We start from the raw sequence: 19,184 nt of genomic DNA, 5'->3' as shown, positions 1-19,184 counted from the left end.
CTTTTCCATGAGGACATTGGAGCCAAGGAATTGCTTATACCTCCAGACGCCATGTTAGGAGGTAACGAAGCGGTCCTTGTGGAGTGCCGCATTAGTTCAAGACTATCATCGTTTGCGGCTCTACTCGAACTCACGACCCCCTGCCGACACCGCTCCTGACCAATTTTCTTTCCCTAGGGAAGCCGTGCATCATCCTTGGTGACTTTAACGCCCAGAGCCAGTCAATTCGGGATGCGATCACCACGGACAAAGGTCGCCGGTTAAACCACTTTATCCTTTCGAAACCCCTTATCCGCTGAGACATCCCCTTCCCCACGTTCGTGGGCCAAGGACATTCCTACCCCGACCAGGCTCATGTTTCCCCTAACCTATTCTCCCTCACCGCTGACGTGACCATTGGAGACTGCATCACGTCCGACCATCTCCCTTTCTCTTTTACCTTGCAGGGCACGCGGAGGCCAGCAAGGCGGAGCTTCACAGTCACGGATTATAAGAACGCTGACTGGGAAGCATTCAATAAGACGATTGCTGATGCCACTGGGGAAGTCACCGCCCCGCTATCGACGGATGACGTCGATGATGCCCTTACACGGCTCACCGACGCGTCCAAGATGCAACAGCACGGCTACCCACGAAGCAGATCGATCCGTCCCGCCCGCCCCTTCCCGAGGATGTAGTTACATTAATTAAAAGAAAACATTCTCTACAGGCAATGGCTCCGCACTGGAGATCCGGACCTAAAGAAAGAATGCAACTGCTCAAACGCGATCATCCAGCGACGGGTGATAGCCTAAAAGGAGTAATCCTGGAGGATCGCCTGTTCCAAGCTTAATAGCAAGGACGGAGCAAATTTCTGGCGTCAGTTCCGAGACCTCTCAGTGAAGCAAGGAGTTTAACCTCACTACCTCATTAATAAGGATGGCATCGCTATCACCGATCCATGGGATAAGGCAGAGGAGTTCCGACGAGTATTATCCGAGGTGTTTCGCCCGAAGGAGGACCCGGCCTTCGATCAGGGCCACAAAGCAGCTTGCAGACGCCAATTAGACTCCTTGCCCAACTCCCTACTTCCTTTGCAGAGAGCGGAGAGAGCAGACCCGGATGGCCCCCTTTTATTTCTCATTAATAAGGAGGAAATGGCAACCCACAAGCCCCACCGACATACCGCTCCGGGGACGGACGGTATTACCATACGTCACATCCAAAAAGACCCTGCCTGTTACAAGGCACTCATTACTAATATTCAACACCCTACTCTCTCTAGGATACTCACCCCGGAGATGGAAATCCATGACCATTGTCATCCCTCCTAAACCGGGGAAGAACAACAGGGCTGAGAACTTCCGCCCCATTTGCCTCACCAGCGTCATTGGCAAATCGTTCGAGACGATCATCACCCGGCGCCTCACAGACCATTTCAACGATAATGGCGTTCTACCGCCCCATCAGTTTGGTTTTCGCCCCAACAGGTGCACGACGGACCCGCAGTTTCCTGACTAACACGGCGGCCGAAGCGATCAACCGACGACAATACGTGGCAGCCCTCTACTTGGACATCAAGAGAGCTTTCGACAGTGTGGCATGACGGCCTCATTGGGAAGCACTCTCTAGCCCAAGGCGTAACCCCCCTACTTCTAAGATTAATATCCTCTTTCCTTCATCAGAAGCAGGCAAGGGTGAAAGTCAACGGACACATCTCCTCTCCCTTCCCCTTGCTCGCAGGCGTCCCTCAGGGCACCGTCCTCTCTCCTCTGATGTTCACCTTGTTCTGTTGGGATATGCTCACAGACAAAAACCACGGCAAGCGAGTCACTCTCGCCAATATGCCGACGACACGGCACCGTGATTACAGGCGCAGCGGGTTGAAACGGCCTTGAAACATCTGCAGCGTGCAGCTTCGACCCTCGTGGGCTGGTTTCAGAGATGGCGCCTGCGGCCAAACCCGCTGAAATCCATTTTCATGGTGTTTGCCGGGAGCCACGAAAACCGTGGAACCGGCATCTCACCTCCCTCCATCTCTCTGTGGAACAGAGCTATCCTTCCATCCAAATCCGTTACCTACCTAGGCGTCCACATTGACAAACATCTCTTTCAGACAACACACGGGTGCCGTGAGGGCGAGTTGCAGCCGCAGTGCCAACCTTATGCGGGCCGTCCGGGCTATCGGCCACGGGGTCTCCGAGGGCTGTGGGGTGCTTCTGTACAAGGCCTTTATCAGGCCTGTGCTGGAGTACGCCTCACTCGCGGTACTCCCTATGGGCAATGGCATCGAGCGCTATGCGTCTTTTGAGCGGAGGGTCCTGCAACGATTGCTCCTCCCACCTGACGCCCTCAGGGAATATATCTATGATCGTGCTGATGTCGAACCCATACTCCACAGGTTGTGCCGCACCCGATGCAGAACAGCGGCTTGCCTCGCGGACTACAACGTGGAGCTGCTCACCACTATCAAGGGCAACATGGGAGACCTGCTACGTCGCCGGCCAGTAATAAAGCTGCAGTCGCCGGCACGGATCATCCACACCACCTTCCCAAGATATTACCCTGAAATCACCTTACCCGCATACCGCGGCCGAACAGAGCTGCCCACTCCCACGTGTCTGCTCCCGGACCCCGACCTGCCGCTCTTCCGTCCCCCTCGCCGAAGAACAAAGAAGCAACCCAACGAAAGTGAAGTGCAGTGAAAACGTATTATTGATTTTTCCAGTGAACTTTTAGCAAGGACTATCAATATTGTTCATTACATTATTGATTTTATCGTCCATATATTCTATAATACTTTTGTGTTCCCGTAATCCTTCTACCCTCTTAATTTTCAATATCTCTTCTTCGGTGGTCTGGCGGAGGTTTTACGGGTTTCCCTCCACCCTTGGGTGAATGCCGGGCCAATACCGCTCCCACTGAAAAGAAAAGAAAGGTTTTCCGCAAACGCTACCATCTTTGTAGCCTTTCCTTATTTATTTTTTTCCACCCCGAAGGGGAGTCTATCCTAAAACGGGGTTTCCGTATTGTTTTTGTTATGTTTCCACCATATATTCTATATATCTCTTGTACAGTTCTTACGGGAATAAAAACCTTTAACACAAACTGAAAAAGGAGTGGCAATCATCGCTTTTTTCAAGTAACACTGTTCGATTACTTCAAGAAAGAAAACAGCAGCCACACAGACAGTGGGTGGTAAAGCCCAGGTTGCAGGGCACCCGGGAGGAGTGGCTAACTAACCACCACTTTCACATTCCCGGGTGGCGCTCTGCGCCTCATCAAAATTAAATCGGTCGCCTCATTTCGACTATCCGGTGAAGCGCCCCCTGGGTGCTCACCGGTGAACTGGGTGAGTCCCCACGCTAAGGTTTCCGATAAATCTAACCAATACAAAACAGTCATACACTAGCACATCAGTGTGTGACCAACACGATGTATGACCGGCTCTCCACGCCGGCTCCTTCCGCTGCCCAGGATCTCTGCTCTTCAGCGGTGTTACTCTCGGCGAAACGCCCGGAATCCTAAGGGACTCCGTCAATATCGAACCTTTTCAGGCAAAAATACCCGAAAAGGCCGAAAAGATGAAGTGTCCGAAGGACTCCGTCACTGTCGTACCATTTCGGAGCACATGGCTCCGAAATGGCCGTTGGACTTTCTGCGTTTCGCCGGCGGCTGGTCTTCCTCGTTGCCGGTGCCCGCGCGTGGTCGCGGGTGCTTATCCCACGGGAGCACCACAGCATCGGTGATGCTGCGGATTTCCCCGTGAGATGAAGCTGCTGTTCGTTTCCGGAAGGAGTCGGTCTGGGCGCGAAGGACAGCATCCAGCGGTGGAAGGTTGGCGATCTCCCAAAGCGCGTCGTTCCCATGGGTCCAGCCAAGGCGCAGCGTCACTCTCAGGTGCTTCCTATCCGCGGTGCAAAGGATGGCTCTCGCCTTCTTGCACATTACGCCACACCATGCAGGTGTAGCGTAAGTGAGAATCGGGCGAAGAACCGCCGTGAATAGTTGAAGTCGCTGACGGAGAGGAAGACACGGATGTCCGAGGATGGGCGCGAGAATATGCCGCAATTCCCGATGCTCTCCTAGCGTGGTTCACCATGTTGAGGCGCTTGTCGAGAAGTACGCCCAGGTAGAGAACGGATCTCTTCCAAGGAACTTCCGTCACTCCGACGAGTATTTCGCCGGGCTCCTTCGGTCCCTTGGAAAAGACGATCGCGTGGGTTTTCTTCTCGTTGACACCGACTCTCCAGCAGGAATACAAGTTGGCAAGGGCATCTACCGCCGTCTGGAGATACTTCGCTGCCAGGTGCTGTCTGCAGGATCTTGCCAAGATCGCCGTGTCGTCCGCGTACGTTGCGACGAGAACGTTCTTCCGTGGTCCGCTGGTATATCCGGGGTGAAGATGTTGAAGAGAAGTGGCGAGAGCAAACTCCCTTGCGGAACGCCTGCTCTAATTTTCCGCTTCTCCGATGTTGCGTCACCCCAGCTTACACGAAAGGTTCGTCCCGAAGCCAAGATGCCGCTATCCTCGTCCACCATCATGGAAAGCCGAAGCACTCAAGATTCCACAGCAATCCCTCGTGCCACACCCGATCGAAAGCCTTGCTGACGTCAAAGAAGGCGCCGGCGGTGGAATGCCGTCGGTTGAAACCTTCAGTGACGAAGTTCAGCAGACGGGCGACCTGGTGCGTCGTGGAGTGCTCGCTGCGGAAGCCGAATTGGTGCTCTGGCAGGACGTTCAGCTCCTCTGCGATGATGACGAGGTGACGAAGAAGGACCCGCTCGAACAGCTTTCCCAAGCCGTCAAGCAACGAGATTGGACGAAAGTTCGCCGGCGATGGCGATTTCCCCGCTTTCCGAATGCATACAACGCGGGCCTCCTTCCACCGGGATGGGAAGTACCCGATGGCGAGACACGCGTTGAAGATGCAAAGAACCATGGTAGCGAGGGAAACCGGAATCTGGGCGATGACTGCGTTCGCAATCCCGTCCGGTCCGGGCGCCTTACGAGGATTTAAAGCTCGTATGGCCCCTCAAAGGTCCGTCTCGTCGATGGTCGGCGGCATCTCTCCGTGGTCACGGACGTGGTGTGGCGTCCTTGGCGGCTTCACAGCTGACAGCAGGGGATCGGGTAGGTCTTCGTCTCCATCGGCAGGAGCGAAGACGTCCTCTAGGTGGGCGGCCATCCCCGATGCCTTCTCCTCCGGCGAGCGCAGCATCTTAGCCGGTGTCCTCAGCGGAGCCTCCTCGCGGTACTCCCCCTGGAGATTTCTTGCCATTCGGCACAAGGATCCGTCTTCTGGGGAAAAGGAGGAAACCATATTTCCGAGATTTCGGCCCTCAATGTGGCGATGGCGTCCCGGATACTGTGCTAGGCAGCGTTGAGGCGGGATTTCTCCTCCGGGCAGCGGGATCTCTGGTAACTGTGTCGGAGCCGATTTTTCTCCCGGATTTGGTCGCGGATCGCCCTCGGGAGCGCCAGATGGTTCCATTCCCGAGCTGGGCGCTCGGGAATTGATGTCGCCGTCGCCGACTGCACGGATTCCGTCAGAATATCGACCTCACGGTCGATTTCATCAGGAGAGCCGACAGACGGGGGAAGCGGCATGTTCCCGAATTTCTCCGTGACCTTCATCCGGAAGAGATCCCAGTCGGCAGCAGCGTAGTCCCGGAATGTCCTCGGTGTCTCCAGCGGGCGCCTCGCTAGCTGGAAGAGAACTGGCAAGTGGTCGCTATCCAGTGCGTGATGCACTCTCGGAGAGAGCGCCGTCGGCAATCCTGCGTGCACGGCTTTGTCCAGCACGTCGCTCGTTCCGTGGGCAGAGAAATGAGACGGCGTGCGCGGACCGATGACGGCGAGTCCCTCGACGGAAGTCCACTAACGCGGATGAATTCCTCGGGCGTTCTCAATCCGGGAATGCCAATCCGCGTGCTTCGCATTGAAATCCCGAGCGGCTATCGTGGGAAAGGATCCCGCGAATATTGCCGCGAGTTCTTCTGTGCGAAGCATCGCCTTCGGCTTGATGTAGACTGAAGCGAGGCGAAGAGGACCTTCGCCGCACTCCAGATCTATCGCTGTGGCCTCCGTCGATTTGAAGCTCGGCCACGTAAACCGCTGCGCACGCAGGTGGGTAGCTACCAGGATTGCAGTTCCTCCTCCACGATGCCTCCGGTCGTCCCTGAAGACGCGGTATTCCGGTACACTCCAGCGGTCCCTCGGTGTCAGGTGCGTCTCTTGGAGCAGAGCAATCTCGCATGTCTGTCGAGACAGAAATGCGAGAAGCTCCGGGGTCTTCCTTGCCATGGCGCCTCCTACATTCCAGGACGCGATGACGATGTTCCGTCGTCTTGGAAGTGGATTATCCATGGCGGGCGGTGAGAAGAGCCGGACTGCTGGAGCGTCGCCGAGGACCTGTAGCTGCGATTGTAGGGCACCCGAGATGGAAGCGAGCGTCCCGAGGACACTCAGAAGTGTTCGTCGGCGGCGACGAAGTCCGAAGTGGCCCCAAAAGAGCCGAAGACTGTGGCTGCGAATTCCTTTCGAGACGCCGGCGTTCTCTAATGGGGATTCGCATGGATGCGGCCGTCTCGGTACGGGTCGGAGCCGGCGTCGGAAGCGTCGAAAAATTAATTCCGAGGCGCTGACGCGGAACGGTCTTCTGAGGTGCTGGACCGATTAATGCATTTCCGCAATTCCATGCATTCCTCATCCCCAGGACCCCTGCGGGAATACTCGCAGCTGGGGCAGTAGCCACGGGCTTCTTCTGCGCTGCGACCGGTGCGTTGGCTGCTCCTTTCCCCCGACGGCCGCGACGCTTCTTCCCCGGTTTTGCTCTCGGCGCTCCTCTGCGAGCCATTTTTCGCGCAGTGGCGAAAAAGCTGCGTGCCCGCCGTTGCATCTCGGGCATTTCTCTGGGGTGTCCCTTGGGAATCCTGAAGGGAGTGCCCTCCGGAGCAGAAAGGAGAGCGGGGTGACGCCGTGCAAAACAAGGAACCGTGGCCGAAACGGGAGCATCGGTGGCACAGCTGAGGGTATCTATACTCGTACAGACGCCCCGCGATGACGCTGTTTCCAACGTATCGCAGTGCCTTCATCGCCTGCATCGTCCACTTGTCTGAGAGGAAGACGGCGACCACGAACACGCCGATCGGCTTTCCCTCTGCTGTCAACTGGCGGCAGAGACGGGCGTCGATGTCTAGGGCGCGTAAATCTTCGAGGAGATCCTCGCTTGTTTGCCGCGGCGACAGCCCACGGATGGTGAAGGACGTCGTCTTCTCCTACGAAATATCTGGGATTATCCCCCCCCACGAAAAAAAAAGTACACACTGCCTAAAGATATTACTCTTCTATGAGTCTTTCCTATTTCTGTTAATTTTAAATATCATGTTTCTTCCTAGTTGTAACCGCTTCACGGCCTTGCGCATTTGTGGGTTAAGAAATCAGTATTTCTCCGCCCCGATCTCATTTTCTCCCGCCATTTCGGAAAGGCCGCCTCACCACCTTCCGCAGCGACCGATTAGTGCCTGTTTTTTTGTTTTTATAATTGTTTATTAAAATTCTAATTTCCCCTTACTTCACGTGCCGCCTCACGGCGTAATCGTATTCAAAACTTCCCGCTCGTATGCTCCAAACCGGTACGATAGTTAAGTAATCTAGCGGAGCGCTTCACGCAATTTTCTTGACTAGACGAGACTACTCACTACTGGAGACTGAGGACTGGAGCTTTGAGCGGAACCTTCTTGGAGCAGAGCAAACCTGATCGAGTGAATTGCCGTTTCCTTTCGAGGTTAAGGGGAATCTTCTCCCTGTGTTCGAGGGGAAGATGTCCGGACACAGGCGTTCGTCCTCTTTGGGCGAAAGCCCCCCATCCTTTGGGAAAATCACGCCTGCTGGACTGCTGACGATATTTTCTTCGGAAACATCAACTGCGGCACCTCCAGATCCACCCGAACTGACGACGCAAGTTCCTGAGACGAATGGTCCTTCATGGGGCCATGAGACCACCACCTCCGCCATGGAGGAGACAACGACCGCTGAAATTAAGCTGAGGGTTTCTGGAAATCCTTCCCTTAAACCTAAGGAGACAACTTCTGGAGCGATGGATGATGGCGCTGAACCGGCGCTTTCGTCAGACGAGGCTGGCGGCGACGGGTTTACGGTCGTCTCGAAGGCGAAGAAGAAGAGGACAGCTCCTAGCTCGCCGACACCTGCCACCTGCGAAGCCGATATTGAAGATCGCCCGAAGAAACCTTGCGTCCCTGCCATCGTCATATACGGTGTAACTGGGATTAGCGAGGTCATTACCGCTCTTGAGGAGAAGATCGGAAAGGCGTTCGAGCTGGAGGCCAGACGTGCCTCTACTCACCTTTTGGTTGAATCAATAGCGGATCACAAGGCAGCGGTGGATCTTCTGGGGAATTTGAATATTCAATTTCACACGCACCCGATTGACGGAATCCCGGGTGTCAGATACCTGATTAAAGGTATCTCCCTTTGGATCCCTACAAGCGAGGTTACAAATGCCCTCGTAAAACTTGGCTACGAGGTACGGAGCGTCAGGCAGATGACTGTCATGGAGGCCGGAATACCAGTTCCCATTGATCGACGCATCTGCAACCTCATCAAGACTCCAAGGGCAGTGAATGCATTCGACATCAAGAAGATCCTTCACTGTCGGGTGCAGGTGGAAGCATTCCGTGGAGAGAGCGGCCCGACGCAGTGCCTAAACTGTCTCCGATTTGGGCACATTGCAGTCGCTTGCAGGTGCGCGCCACGATGCTTTCGCTGTGCAGGCTCGCAGCACATTGAAGCGTGCAAGAGGACGCGGTCTGATGCAGCGACATGCGTCAACTGCGGAGGCGAACATGCAGCAGTATCGAGGAAATGCCCCACATTTTTGGAGGCCCAGCAACGCCACCGACTACCAGGAAAAGCGCCGGCGCAAATCCGGAGCACCACCTGGAAGCCGAAACTAGTGACTCCTCCCAAAGTCACAGCACCCGGGCGGCCGGTGACTGCAACAGTCACCTTTTCCTCGATGCTGAGACGGGAAGAAGTTGCCATCGACACCGCAGAAACCAGGGAAAAAGGCGACGTCACCTCCCCACCTCCGAGAGAAGAGGAAAGCAGGGGGGAAGAAAAAGAACCTCCTAACCAAGCCGTCGCAGCGGTAGAACCTGACCAGGAGAAGAAGGCGAAGAAAAAGAAGAAGGGTACCACAAAACCCCTTCCCCTAAATCCTCCCCAAGAGGAGGAAATCACCACGCTTCCACCTTCTGTAGTGGAGAAGAGGGACACGAGAACCTGTGAAACCAGCTACTGCGCCTGATAAGGAAGTGGTGACTGCGAAAGGAGAGGACGATAGGGAGCTATGGGAAACCATAGCTATCATCTGCAAAACGCTTCGAAGATACGTTACCTCGAGGGAGGGACAACTTCTCCTCACCGTCCTGGAGGGGCTAGCGAGCACGAGGTCCACCGTGAACCATCATGGCTAAGGGCCCATTGGTGCTCACCCAGTGGAACGCCAATGGGATCCTCCGTCGTCGGGAGGAATTCCGAGCGTTCCTACAGGACAGAAACGCCAAAATCGCTGCCGTCAATGAAACCCACCTCCGACCAGTTGACAACTGGAAGATTCAGGGATGGTCCATCTATCGGGCCGATCGGGATGCTCGCCGTCAGTTGATCCCATCAGGAGGAGTGGCGTTATTGGTTCACCAAAGTGTAGAGCATCGAGCGTGCAGGACCTTTACTCACCCGCATGCTGAAGCCTGCTCGGCGGACATCAAAACGAGGGAAGGATGTATTAAAGTGTCATCGATTTACTATCCTCCGGCAAAACCATGGTAGTAGTTTTAGGAGTTTGTAGGGTGCGTCGACAGCTATGGTCATTTTGCACCACTGTCATAACGTAAAACTTATGTTACTTTTAAACTAGGAATAAGTAAACAAATAAATACGAATAAATATATAAATAAATAATATACACAAAAAAAAAGGAAAATGCTAAAATCAAAAGCATTAAAATTATGAGCTCCAAAGCTAAAACTGCCCCATTAAACCAGTATACCTTAAAAAACTTAAGACTCTGTTTAAAGACCCAGAGTCATCCCCTAAAATATTTCTTAAGTCTCCCCTTATCTTCAACATGTCTCTGGCCCTTTGGTATGTTGTACATTCCGTCAGGATATGTTTTATCGTCAGGGGTTGGAAACACTCATTGCAGCGGGGCTGTTCTTTTACCTCCGCAAAGAGGTACGAATGAGTGAGGGCAGAGTGTCCTATTCTTTGGCGCGTAATCATGACCTCTTCCCTCCGAATTTTCCGGATGGAAGAGGACCATGGTGAAACGACCGGTTTTATTGCCCTGAGTTTATTATTTTGCAGAGACCGCCAAGTCTCCTTCCACTGATGCAGGACCAAGTTCCGCAAGGCGGACTTTACGTCCTCCATTGGAACCAAGGTGGAGTCGGTCTCGGGTTGTCGAAGGGCATCCTTCGCTGCCTGGTCAGCTTTTTCGTTACCTTTTATGCCGACGTGACCGGGAGTCCATATTAAGAAGACCCTGTTCCCCTTTCTCTGAAGGGACAACAGGGTATAATGGATCTCCTGGACTATCGGGTGCACAGGTGCAAAGACCGATAAAGATTTCAGGGCGCTCAACGAGTCTGTGCAGATGAGGAAAGAGTAGTAGTAGTTTTGGGTTTTAGGGTGCGTCGACAGCTAAGGTCATTTTGCACCACTCATTAAATATAATACTAAAATTCCTTTTTACTTAGGAATAATAAATAAATAAATAAATACGGTTAAATATAAATAAATAAATAATTGTTAAAATCAAAAGCATTAAAATTATGAGCTCCAAAGCTAAAGCTGCCCCATTAAACCGGTTGACCTTAAAAAACTTAGGACTCGGTTAATAGACCCAGAGTCATCCCCTAAAATATTTTTTAAGTCTCCCCTTATCTTCAACATGTCTCTGGCCCTTTGGTATCTTGTACATTCCGTCAGGATATGTTTTATCGTAAGGGGTTGGAAACACTCATTGCAGCGGGGCTGTTCTTTTACCTCCGCAAAGAGGTACGAATGAGTGAGGGCAGAGTGTCCTATTCTCAGGCGCGTAATCATGACCTCTTCCCTCCGAATGTTCCGGATGGAAGAGGACCATGGTGAAACGACCGGTTTTATTGCCCTGAGTTTATTATTTTGCAGAGACTGCCAAGTCTCCTTCCACTGATGCAGGACCGAATTCCGCAAGGCGGCCTTCACGTCCTCCATTGGGACCAAGGTGGAGTCGGTCTCGGGCTGTCGAAGGGCATCCTTCGCTGCCTGGTCAGCTTTTTCGTTGCCTCTTATGCCGACGTGACCAGGAGTCCATATAAAGGAGACCCTGTTCCCCTTTCTCTGAAGGGACAACAGGGTATAATGGATCTCCTGGACTATCGGGTGCACAGGTGCAAAGACCGATAAAGATTTTAGGGCGCTCAACGAGTCGGTGCAGATGAGGAAAGAGCCATTGCTTTCTTTTATTTCTCCTAGGGCCGTCCTTATGGCTGACAGCTCGGCTGTAAAAATGCTGCAAGAAGTGTGCAGTTTTTTCCTCACGACTCCATGGTAGTGGGACACGACTGCATAGGCACACGCAGATTCTGACTTTGACCCGTCAGTGTAGACTGGGACAAAGTCAGAAAGTGAGCTGAGGACGGCACTGAAGAGCTGCTGGTATTCGGAATCGGTCGTTTTGGCTTTGCGGCGTGCACTGGCAATGAGTTTAATATCCGGCATTGGTGTTAACCAAGGCGGATACTTAGCATAGGAGACGGGGCATATTTGAGGAAATGTAAAATTTACCTCATTAATAAAATCATTAAAACGAACGGCAAAGGGTCTAGTTGCCCTTCTCCGCCTGTTAAATAAGTCTAAAAACCGTTGGTTAAAAACTATGTTAAAACAAGGGTGGATTGTCTCTGATAAAATTTTACAGGCATAGTTGCCCATTAAAATCATCCTGCGGGTTTCCAACGGAGGCTCCCCTGCGTCTGCAAGTAGGCTTGGGACTGGGCTTGTTCTAAATGCCCCGGTGGCCAACCGTATCCCAGCATTGTGGACACATGTGAGTGGTCTCAAGTAAGACTCTCGTCCTGAGGAATAAACTATGGAACCATAGTCCAATTTGGATCGCACCAAGCCTCTGTACAATAAAAGCATGGTGGTGCGGTCTGCTCCCCAAGTGGAGTGAGTTAAAAACTTTAAAACGTTGAGGGTTTGGCGACACCTCTCGCGTAACACGCGGATATGCTCCCGCCAGTTCAGCTTTTGGTCCAGGATCATGCCGAGAAAGCGGACGGACTCCACAAATGGAAGAATCCTACCCAACAGGGTTAGGGTCGGGGTAACGTGGTAACCGCGAACACGGTGAAAGTGCACGCATTTCGTTTTCTCCATGGAGAAACGAAATCCGTTCTTTCGCGACCACTCTCCCAGTTTGTTTAGAGTCACCTGGGCTTGCCTGGAAGCGTTTGGCAGTCGTGTCGACCGGCAAAATATGGCTAGGTCGTCCACATAGAGCGATGCCATCACCGGGGCATTGATGCATTCCACCACGTCGTTGATGGCGATGGCAAATAACGTCACGCTCAGTACTGAACCCTGGGGTACCCCGTTCTCCTGTGTAAAAGATCGGGATAAGTGCTTCCCAGTCCTTACTTTAAAAAGGCGGTTAGTTAAAAAATTTCTGATAAATAGGGCCATGTTGCCTCTAAATCCCCACTTGTGGAGCGTGTTGAGGATTCTCCATCTCCACACACTATCATAGGCCTTCTCCAGGTCGAAGAAGACTGCTATGACGTGTTGACGGTGGAGAAAGGCTTCCTGGATGAAGTTCTCAGTGCGCACCAGATGGTCTGTCGTGGACCTGCCACGCCGAAAGCCGCACTGAGCGTCGGAGAGCAGGTGTCGACTCTCCAAGCACCACATGAGACGTCGGTTTACCATCCGTTCCATCACCTTGCACAGGCAGCTGGTGAGAGATATGGGACGGTAGTTGTTCGGGTCATTTTTGTCCTTGCCCTGTTTTGGGATTGGTATCACGATGGACTCTCGCCAGGCATTTGGAAAACTGCCCTCGTTCCAAATTTGGTTGAGGGTATTTAGGACCTCCCCAATCGCAGTTTCCGGAATGTTCCGGAGAAATGCGTTGTGGATTTCGTCCGCCCCTGGCGAGGTGTAATGGGAGTCTTCGATGGCGGATTTAAGCTCCCAGGACGTGAAAGGCTCATTGTAATATTCCCGTGTAGGACCTGCACCAAATTTGAGGGGGACTCTCTCGCATCGCCTCTTCCTGTACACAAAGTCCGCGGTATAGCCCTCGTCACTGCTATTGGCCGCGAACTGACTGGCAAATATGTTGCTTATTTCGGCAGGTGAATTAACCACCCGGCCAGCAACAAGCAATGGCGAGATGACAAATGAGCCCTTGGACCCGGAGATTTTCTTCACTTTGTCCCATACCTGACCAAGCGGCGTGCGATGGTTGATGGTAGAGACGTATTCTATCCAGGAAGCCCTCTTGGCCTCCTTCACGGCCCTTCGAGCTCGCGCTCTCAGGCGGCGGTACGATGCCAGATTAGTTGCCGTGGGATATTTTCTAAAAATTTTCAATGCTTTTTTCCTCGCCCGAATCGCCCGGTCGCATTCCCCGTTCCACCAAGGGACAGGAGCTCGATTAATGTTCCCGGACGTACGAGGGATACTTTTCGTAGCTGCCGCCAACAGCGTTGAACTTAGTTTATCGACGTTGTGCAACGCGTCGAAACTAGCGTCGTGTTTATATGTAAACGTACGCTTGAAAAGTGGCCAGTCCGCACGGTTAATACGCCACTTTTCCGGAGGTTTTGAAATGGTGGGCGAAGAGTCTTCTTTAACGAGTAGAAGAGGAAAATGGTCACTCCCACAGAGATCGTTGTGGGTGGACATTTTCAGCTTTGGGGCTAGACTTCTCGAGCATAGACAAAGATCTATTGCTGAGAATTCCCCATTAAAGCTGTTAAAGCGGGTTTTTTCGCCGCTATTTAATAAAAACAGGTTAAAATCCTCAATAAAGTTGGATAAAATTCGACCTCTCCTATTGCTTTGGGTTTCTGGCCCTCCCCAGAGAGGATCATGGGCATTAAAATCTCCCATCAAAATGAACGGCTGAGGAAGCTGGTGGACAAGGGCTTCAAGGTTCAGGCGGGTCACCGGTGCACCCTCTGGCAGATACACGTTGCATAACGTCATCCTCTCAGGGGTGTGCACCGTGACAGCGACGGCCTGGAATGGAGAGTTCAGTTGGACTCGCGAGGTGTAAAGGGCCTCACGGGCCGCAACTGCTACTCCCCCTTGGGCTCGTTGGCCACTTAGGTCATCCGTTCTAAAAACAGTGAACCCCTTCAAAATACCCTTATCTTCAGCCTTAAAATGGGTCTCTTGGAGACAAATACAAGAGGGTTTAAAATCTTGGATTAAAATGGCCAGCTCCTCCTTGTGCCGATAAAAGCCATTGCAGTTCCACTGCAGAATGGAACACATTTAAAGTGTTCAGTTAAAATAAATAAATAAATAAATAAATATATAAATAAATAAGATGACTAAAAAGGGAGATGACCAACTCTATTGAGGTTATCGCTTGAAGCGATGTTTCCTCTTCCACTCGTTTGCGAAGACCTCAGTATCGGAGATACTCTGGTCCTCTTCAATTACCTCCGGCTTCTTTGGCTTGACTGGAGGCGGCGGGGAAGGTGTATTCTCACGCCCTTTTGGCGTGTTCCCCTTGGTGGTTTTTAGTGGGCTCTTCTTTGAAGGGCCCACAGGAGTAGGTGGCTCCTTGTCCACCTTACTCTTCCCATCCTTCACCCTTTTGGGTTTAGGCACTTGCGTGTTTTCAACTGGGGATTCTTTCGGTATCTCCGTCTGCGTGGCGATGGTACACTTTACACATTGCGTGGTTGCAACGGAAGCAAAGGACCGGGAGAAAGTTGGAGCGATTAGCGCCCTGTATTTCCTCCTCGCTTCCGCATATGGGATTTTTTCAAGGGTTTTTATCTCCATGACTTTCCTCTCTTCTTTCATCTTCGGGCAATCACGAGAGTACACTGGGTGTGTACCCTCGCAATTGACACAAAGAGGTTCCGAAGGGCACTCTTTATCCTCGTGCGCGTCTTTGCCACAGCGCGGGCAGGTGGCCTTGCCCTCGCAGTGCGACGCGACATGGCCGAACCGTTGGCATTTGAAACAACGCACGGGATTTGGGATGAATGGCCTCACTGGTACCGATTCATAGCCCACAAACACCTTGTCGGGTAGTCTATCACGCGCAAACATCAAGATCACGGAGGTGCTGTTTACGTTTTCTCCGTTGCGCCTTTTGGTGAGTCGACGACAATCAGTCACTCCCTGAGAGAACATTTCTCTCTTGATTTCTTCGATGTCCACGTATAGGAGGTCGTAGTGACTGATGACTCCCCGACAGGTGTTAAGAGTGCGGTGCACCTCCACCTTAATCGGAATGTCATGGAGCATTCCCATAGCAAGCAGTTTTTCGCTTTGTGTATCGTTCAGGGTCTCTATAAGAAGTGTACCATCCCGGAGCTTCTTCACGCTCTTTGGGTCCCCAGGCACAATCTGTGACAAAACTCTGCGAATTAAGAAAGGAGAAACCTTTTTCAAGGTTTCACCTTCCTTTATGCACGACATAATTAATAGCGCTTACATGCGCCAATACACTTTTCTCCCCCGCCGGTGTCCGGACGGGATCTTTTTAGTGGTGGAAAGGGTTTTTCCTCCATAATAGTAAATGATTCGTCCCTCGGCCTCCCCACCCGCCACGGAGCCACACATTTGGGACGCCACTCCGCCAAACCGGAGCGGTCGCCAGGGCTAACTCGAGGGATATAGCGCTTCTGGAGTGGTTGTCTGTTTCGGGGTGGATCTTCGGTGCAAGGGCCCACCAAAACCCTTACATCTCCGACCTCCCTACGCAGACCCCCACAACCTTGGCACTCGCCACCGGAGCGAAAACGCGACGGAAGCCGATTGACCGGGAGTGGCTAGCTCCCGGCCTCCCGTTTACGCGAAATCCGGGGCCGAAGAGGGATATCGCTCTCCGGTCCATGCAGGGCATCCGAAACCCTGCTGGGAACCAGAGAGATCACCCTCCAGGATCCCCTTCTCTCCCTTACGGGTCTCCAGGCACGGCAAACACCTGGGCGGATCGCAGGCCAGATGGTATGGCCGCTCACAGACAGTGGATCCACAGCACTGTCCGGACGCATCCCTTGCTGGCTTGGGGTTTGTTTTCGGGGTTTTCTCCCCGCCCTTTTAGTCGCCTCTTACGACAAGCAGGGATACTGCGGGAGTATTCTCTATCCCCCTACCCGCGGGGGGGAAAACCATGGGACGGAAACCTAATCCTCCAACTCATCGGAGACGGCAGTGGAGCAGCGCTTATTCTCGGGGATCTGAATGCTCGCCACCCAACCTGGGACCCGATCGGCCGAAACCCCAGAGGAAGAGCGCTGAGGGCATTGGCGGACGAGGAAGGACTCACAATACTCGGCCCGACGGAGCCGACACACGCGAGGGGCGGTGTCCTGGATATTGCCATCGCTCGTGGTGTTAGGACATCGCTCAGCATACATACGTGTGTCGAGCTCTCGTCGGATCACAATCCAACGATTCTCCTAATGGGAACCAGAGCTCCAAGAGTTCCCCAGGCGAGCAGGTGGGACTACCAAAGAGCAGACTGAGCTTCCTACAGGAGCCACATCGCCTCGAAGCTACCGAAGGACGCCGAGGAACCTACGACGGGCGAAGAAGCAGATGACATGGTACGTCATCTTGTAGATACGATTAACATTGCCATGGAGTCTTCCATTCCAAGGAAGAAGGTGCACCCACATTTCCTTTGGATTCTACTCCCGACCCCGGTGCGTGCACTCATCAGGCGCCGAAACAACATACGTCGGCTGTGGCAGCGGTACCGAACCATAGACCTGAAGAGGCAGCTTAAAGCCCTGAACGAGGAAGTCCACATTGCCCTAGCGGAAGTCCGGAAAGACCACTGGGAATCCCACCTGGAGGAGGAACTCCTCAATGAAGACGGGGAAGAGAGCATGAATGGCGTGTGGAAACTGTGCAGGAAACTGCGCGGCTCTCAGCACACCGACCCTCTCATTATAAGCGGCAATCACGTGGCGGCCTCCCCGGCGGAGAAGGTGGAGATGCTAGCGAGGTATCTCGAAGGTGTCTTCACTCCGAACCCAGGGAACAGTGCTTCCGCGAGGATTGAGACGGAAATCCACGATGCTGAGGAAGTCAATGACGAGATTCCTACGCCTGTCATCGAGAAAGAAGACATCATAGCGGTCATACGTCTCCTACACCCAAGGAAGGCGCCCGGCAGTGACGGCATTTCCAATAACGTCATCCGGGAACTTCCGAAGGCGGCGGTGGCGTACCTGGCCAATATCTTTAACGGCTGCGTCAGGATTTCATTCTTCCCGTCCACCTGGAGGAGAGCAAGAATCATCTGCCTTCCAAAGTCGCAGAAGACTGAGTTGGGTCGCGGAGACTTCCGGCCCATCTCCCTTCTGGACGGCTTTGGAAAGATATTCGAAAGAATATTGCAGGGGCCAATCTGCGACTTCATAAGGGCAGAAGAAATTCTCCCGGAAGAACAGTTCGGCATCCGCGAACGGCACTCAACGACCCATCAACTAGCGAGGACTACGGACTTCATCACGGACGCCTTCAATAGGAGGATGGTGGTGGCCGGTGCCTTCTTTGACATAAGGAAGGCATTCGACCGCGTTTGGCACCCAGCCCTTCTTTTGAAGATGCAGCGACTCCGCTTCCCGGCCTAGATCTGGCGCTTAATCAGATCTTATCTGCAGGACAGGACGTTCGTCACCAGCTGGCTCAGGACGGACTCTGGGGTGCGACGGATACATGCCGGAGTGCTTCAGGGCTCTGTTCTTGGGCCTATGCTGTTTAACATCTATACTCACGACATCCCTAGGGACCATGGGCGTCATGGAATCCTGTCCCTGTATGCAGACGACGCGGCGCTACTCTACCGCTCCTGGCAGGTGAACCTTGCTGCCGAGCGACTTCAGGAGGCCATCGATGATCTCATTAAATGGTATCGTCGATGGCGTATTGAGGTCAACGCCGGGAAGACGAAAGCCATCGTCTTCCAAACCAGCCGAAGAGCGCCGCCGGATGAGCGAATGTCGGTGGGTGGAGTCGTCCTTCCGTCGGAGTCCTCTATCTTGGTGTGTTGATGGATCGAAAGCTCACCTGGAAATCCCAGTGCGAGCGTGCCCGCGCCAAGGGCTTTGCGGCGCTGAGTCGACTTCAGCCGATTCTTCGCCCGCGAGTCCTATGCGCGGACACAAAGAGAAGACTGTACAGGGCGTGCGTGCTCCCAGCGATTACGTACGCATTACCGGGATGGTCTGGAGTGCCGAAGACGATGCTTGCTCGAGTCCAGGTAGTGCAGAATGCTGCACTTAGGAGTATACTGGGGCGGGGTCGCTACGAACCTACCTCCAGCATGCACCGCGACGGGAATCTGGAACCGCTAGAAGTCCTTCCAAAGGCACCGCAGGATTTCTTCGGAAAAGCAGTAGAGTCCGACTTTGCTGCCATCAGAAGAATCTCTGAAGCACAGGTCCAGACGTGGGATCGTCACAAACGACCAAGCGCCAGCCTGGACACCCCTGCATTACTTCCGCCAGGGAAAAAGCCAAGGTTGTGCTAATTAGATTTCCCTGACAACAACAGATCTGCCAAGAGAGAACGAAGAAGAAAACAAAACGTCTTCATAGTCAGCATGACTGGTAAGACGAATGGGGCACCTCTACTTAGAGGTAGCTTACAGAGGGTTTGGATGTAGTCGCCCTTCAAGAGACGTATCAGGCACCCAATCACCAATTCAACATACCCAACTATACCAAATATCGGCGAGACCGTCAAACTGCTCGTGGTTGAGGCATGCTCATCGCAGTAAAATCATTATCTAAATACAAAGCACTGAAAGGACATGCCCTTAGTACATTAGAATACGTCGGACTCCAAACACTCATAGGTGAACTTGACATCTATTCCGTTTACCAACCTTGTGGTAAAACTATTGTTTCTGACGAAATTCGTCCCTTAT

The 19,184-nt window shown here is 53.0% G+C and overlaps 1 protein-coding gene across 1 annotated transcript; it reads left to right on the top strand.

Moving 5' to 3' along the window:
- Positions 1 to 16,848: 16,848 nt before the first annotated feature.
- On the top strand, positions 16,849 to 18,306 carry LOC139697397 (uncharacterized). The gene is made up of 2 exons (XM_071596080.1): positions 16,849 to 17,505; positions 17,917 to 18,306. Exons 1-2 carry the CDS (start codon positions 16,849 to 16,851, stop codon positions 18,304 to 18,306), a joined length of 1,047 nt encoding a protein of 348 aa, XP_071452181.1.
- Positions 18,307 to 19,184: the final 878 nt, after the last annotated feature.

Source organism: Hetaerina americana, unplaced genomic scaffold, assembly GCF_022747635.1.
Source record: "Hetaerina americana unplaced genomic scaffold, ioHetAmer1.1.p SCAF_75, whole genome shotgun sequence".
Classification (NCBI taxonomy): Eukaryota; Metazoa; Arthropoda; class Insecta; order Odonata; family Calopterygidae; genus Hetaerina; species Hetaerina americana.
The sequence above is the reverse complement of the archived record's forward strand: the minus strand, read 5'-3'. Positions and strand labels throughout refer to the sequence as shown.

Excerpts from the sequence above, each read along its gene's own strand:
- LOC139697397 (XM_071596080.1), top strand. The coding sequence starts at position 16,849 with ATGGTACGTCATCTTGTAGATACGATTAACATTGCCATGGAGTCTTCC. Across the intron at positions 17,506-17,916 it reads CCAATATCTTTAACGGCTGC|GACAGGACGTTCGTCACCAG; the intron begins GTCAGGATTTCA and ends TCTTATCTGCAG.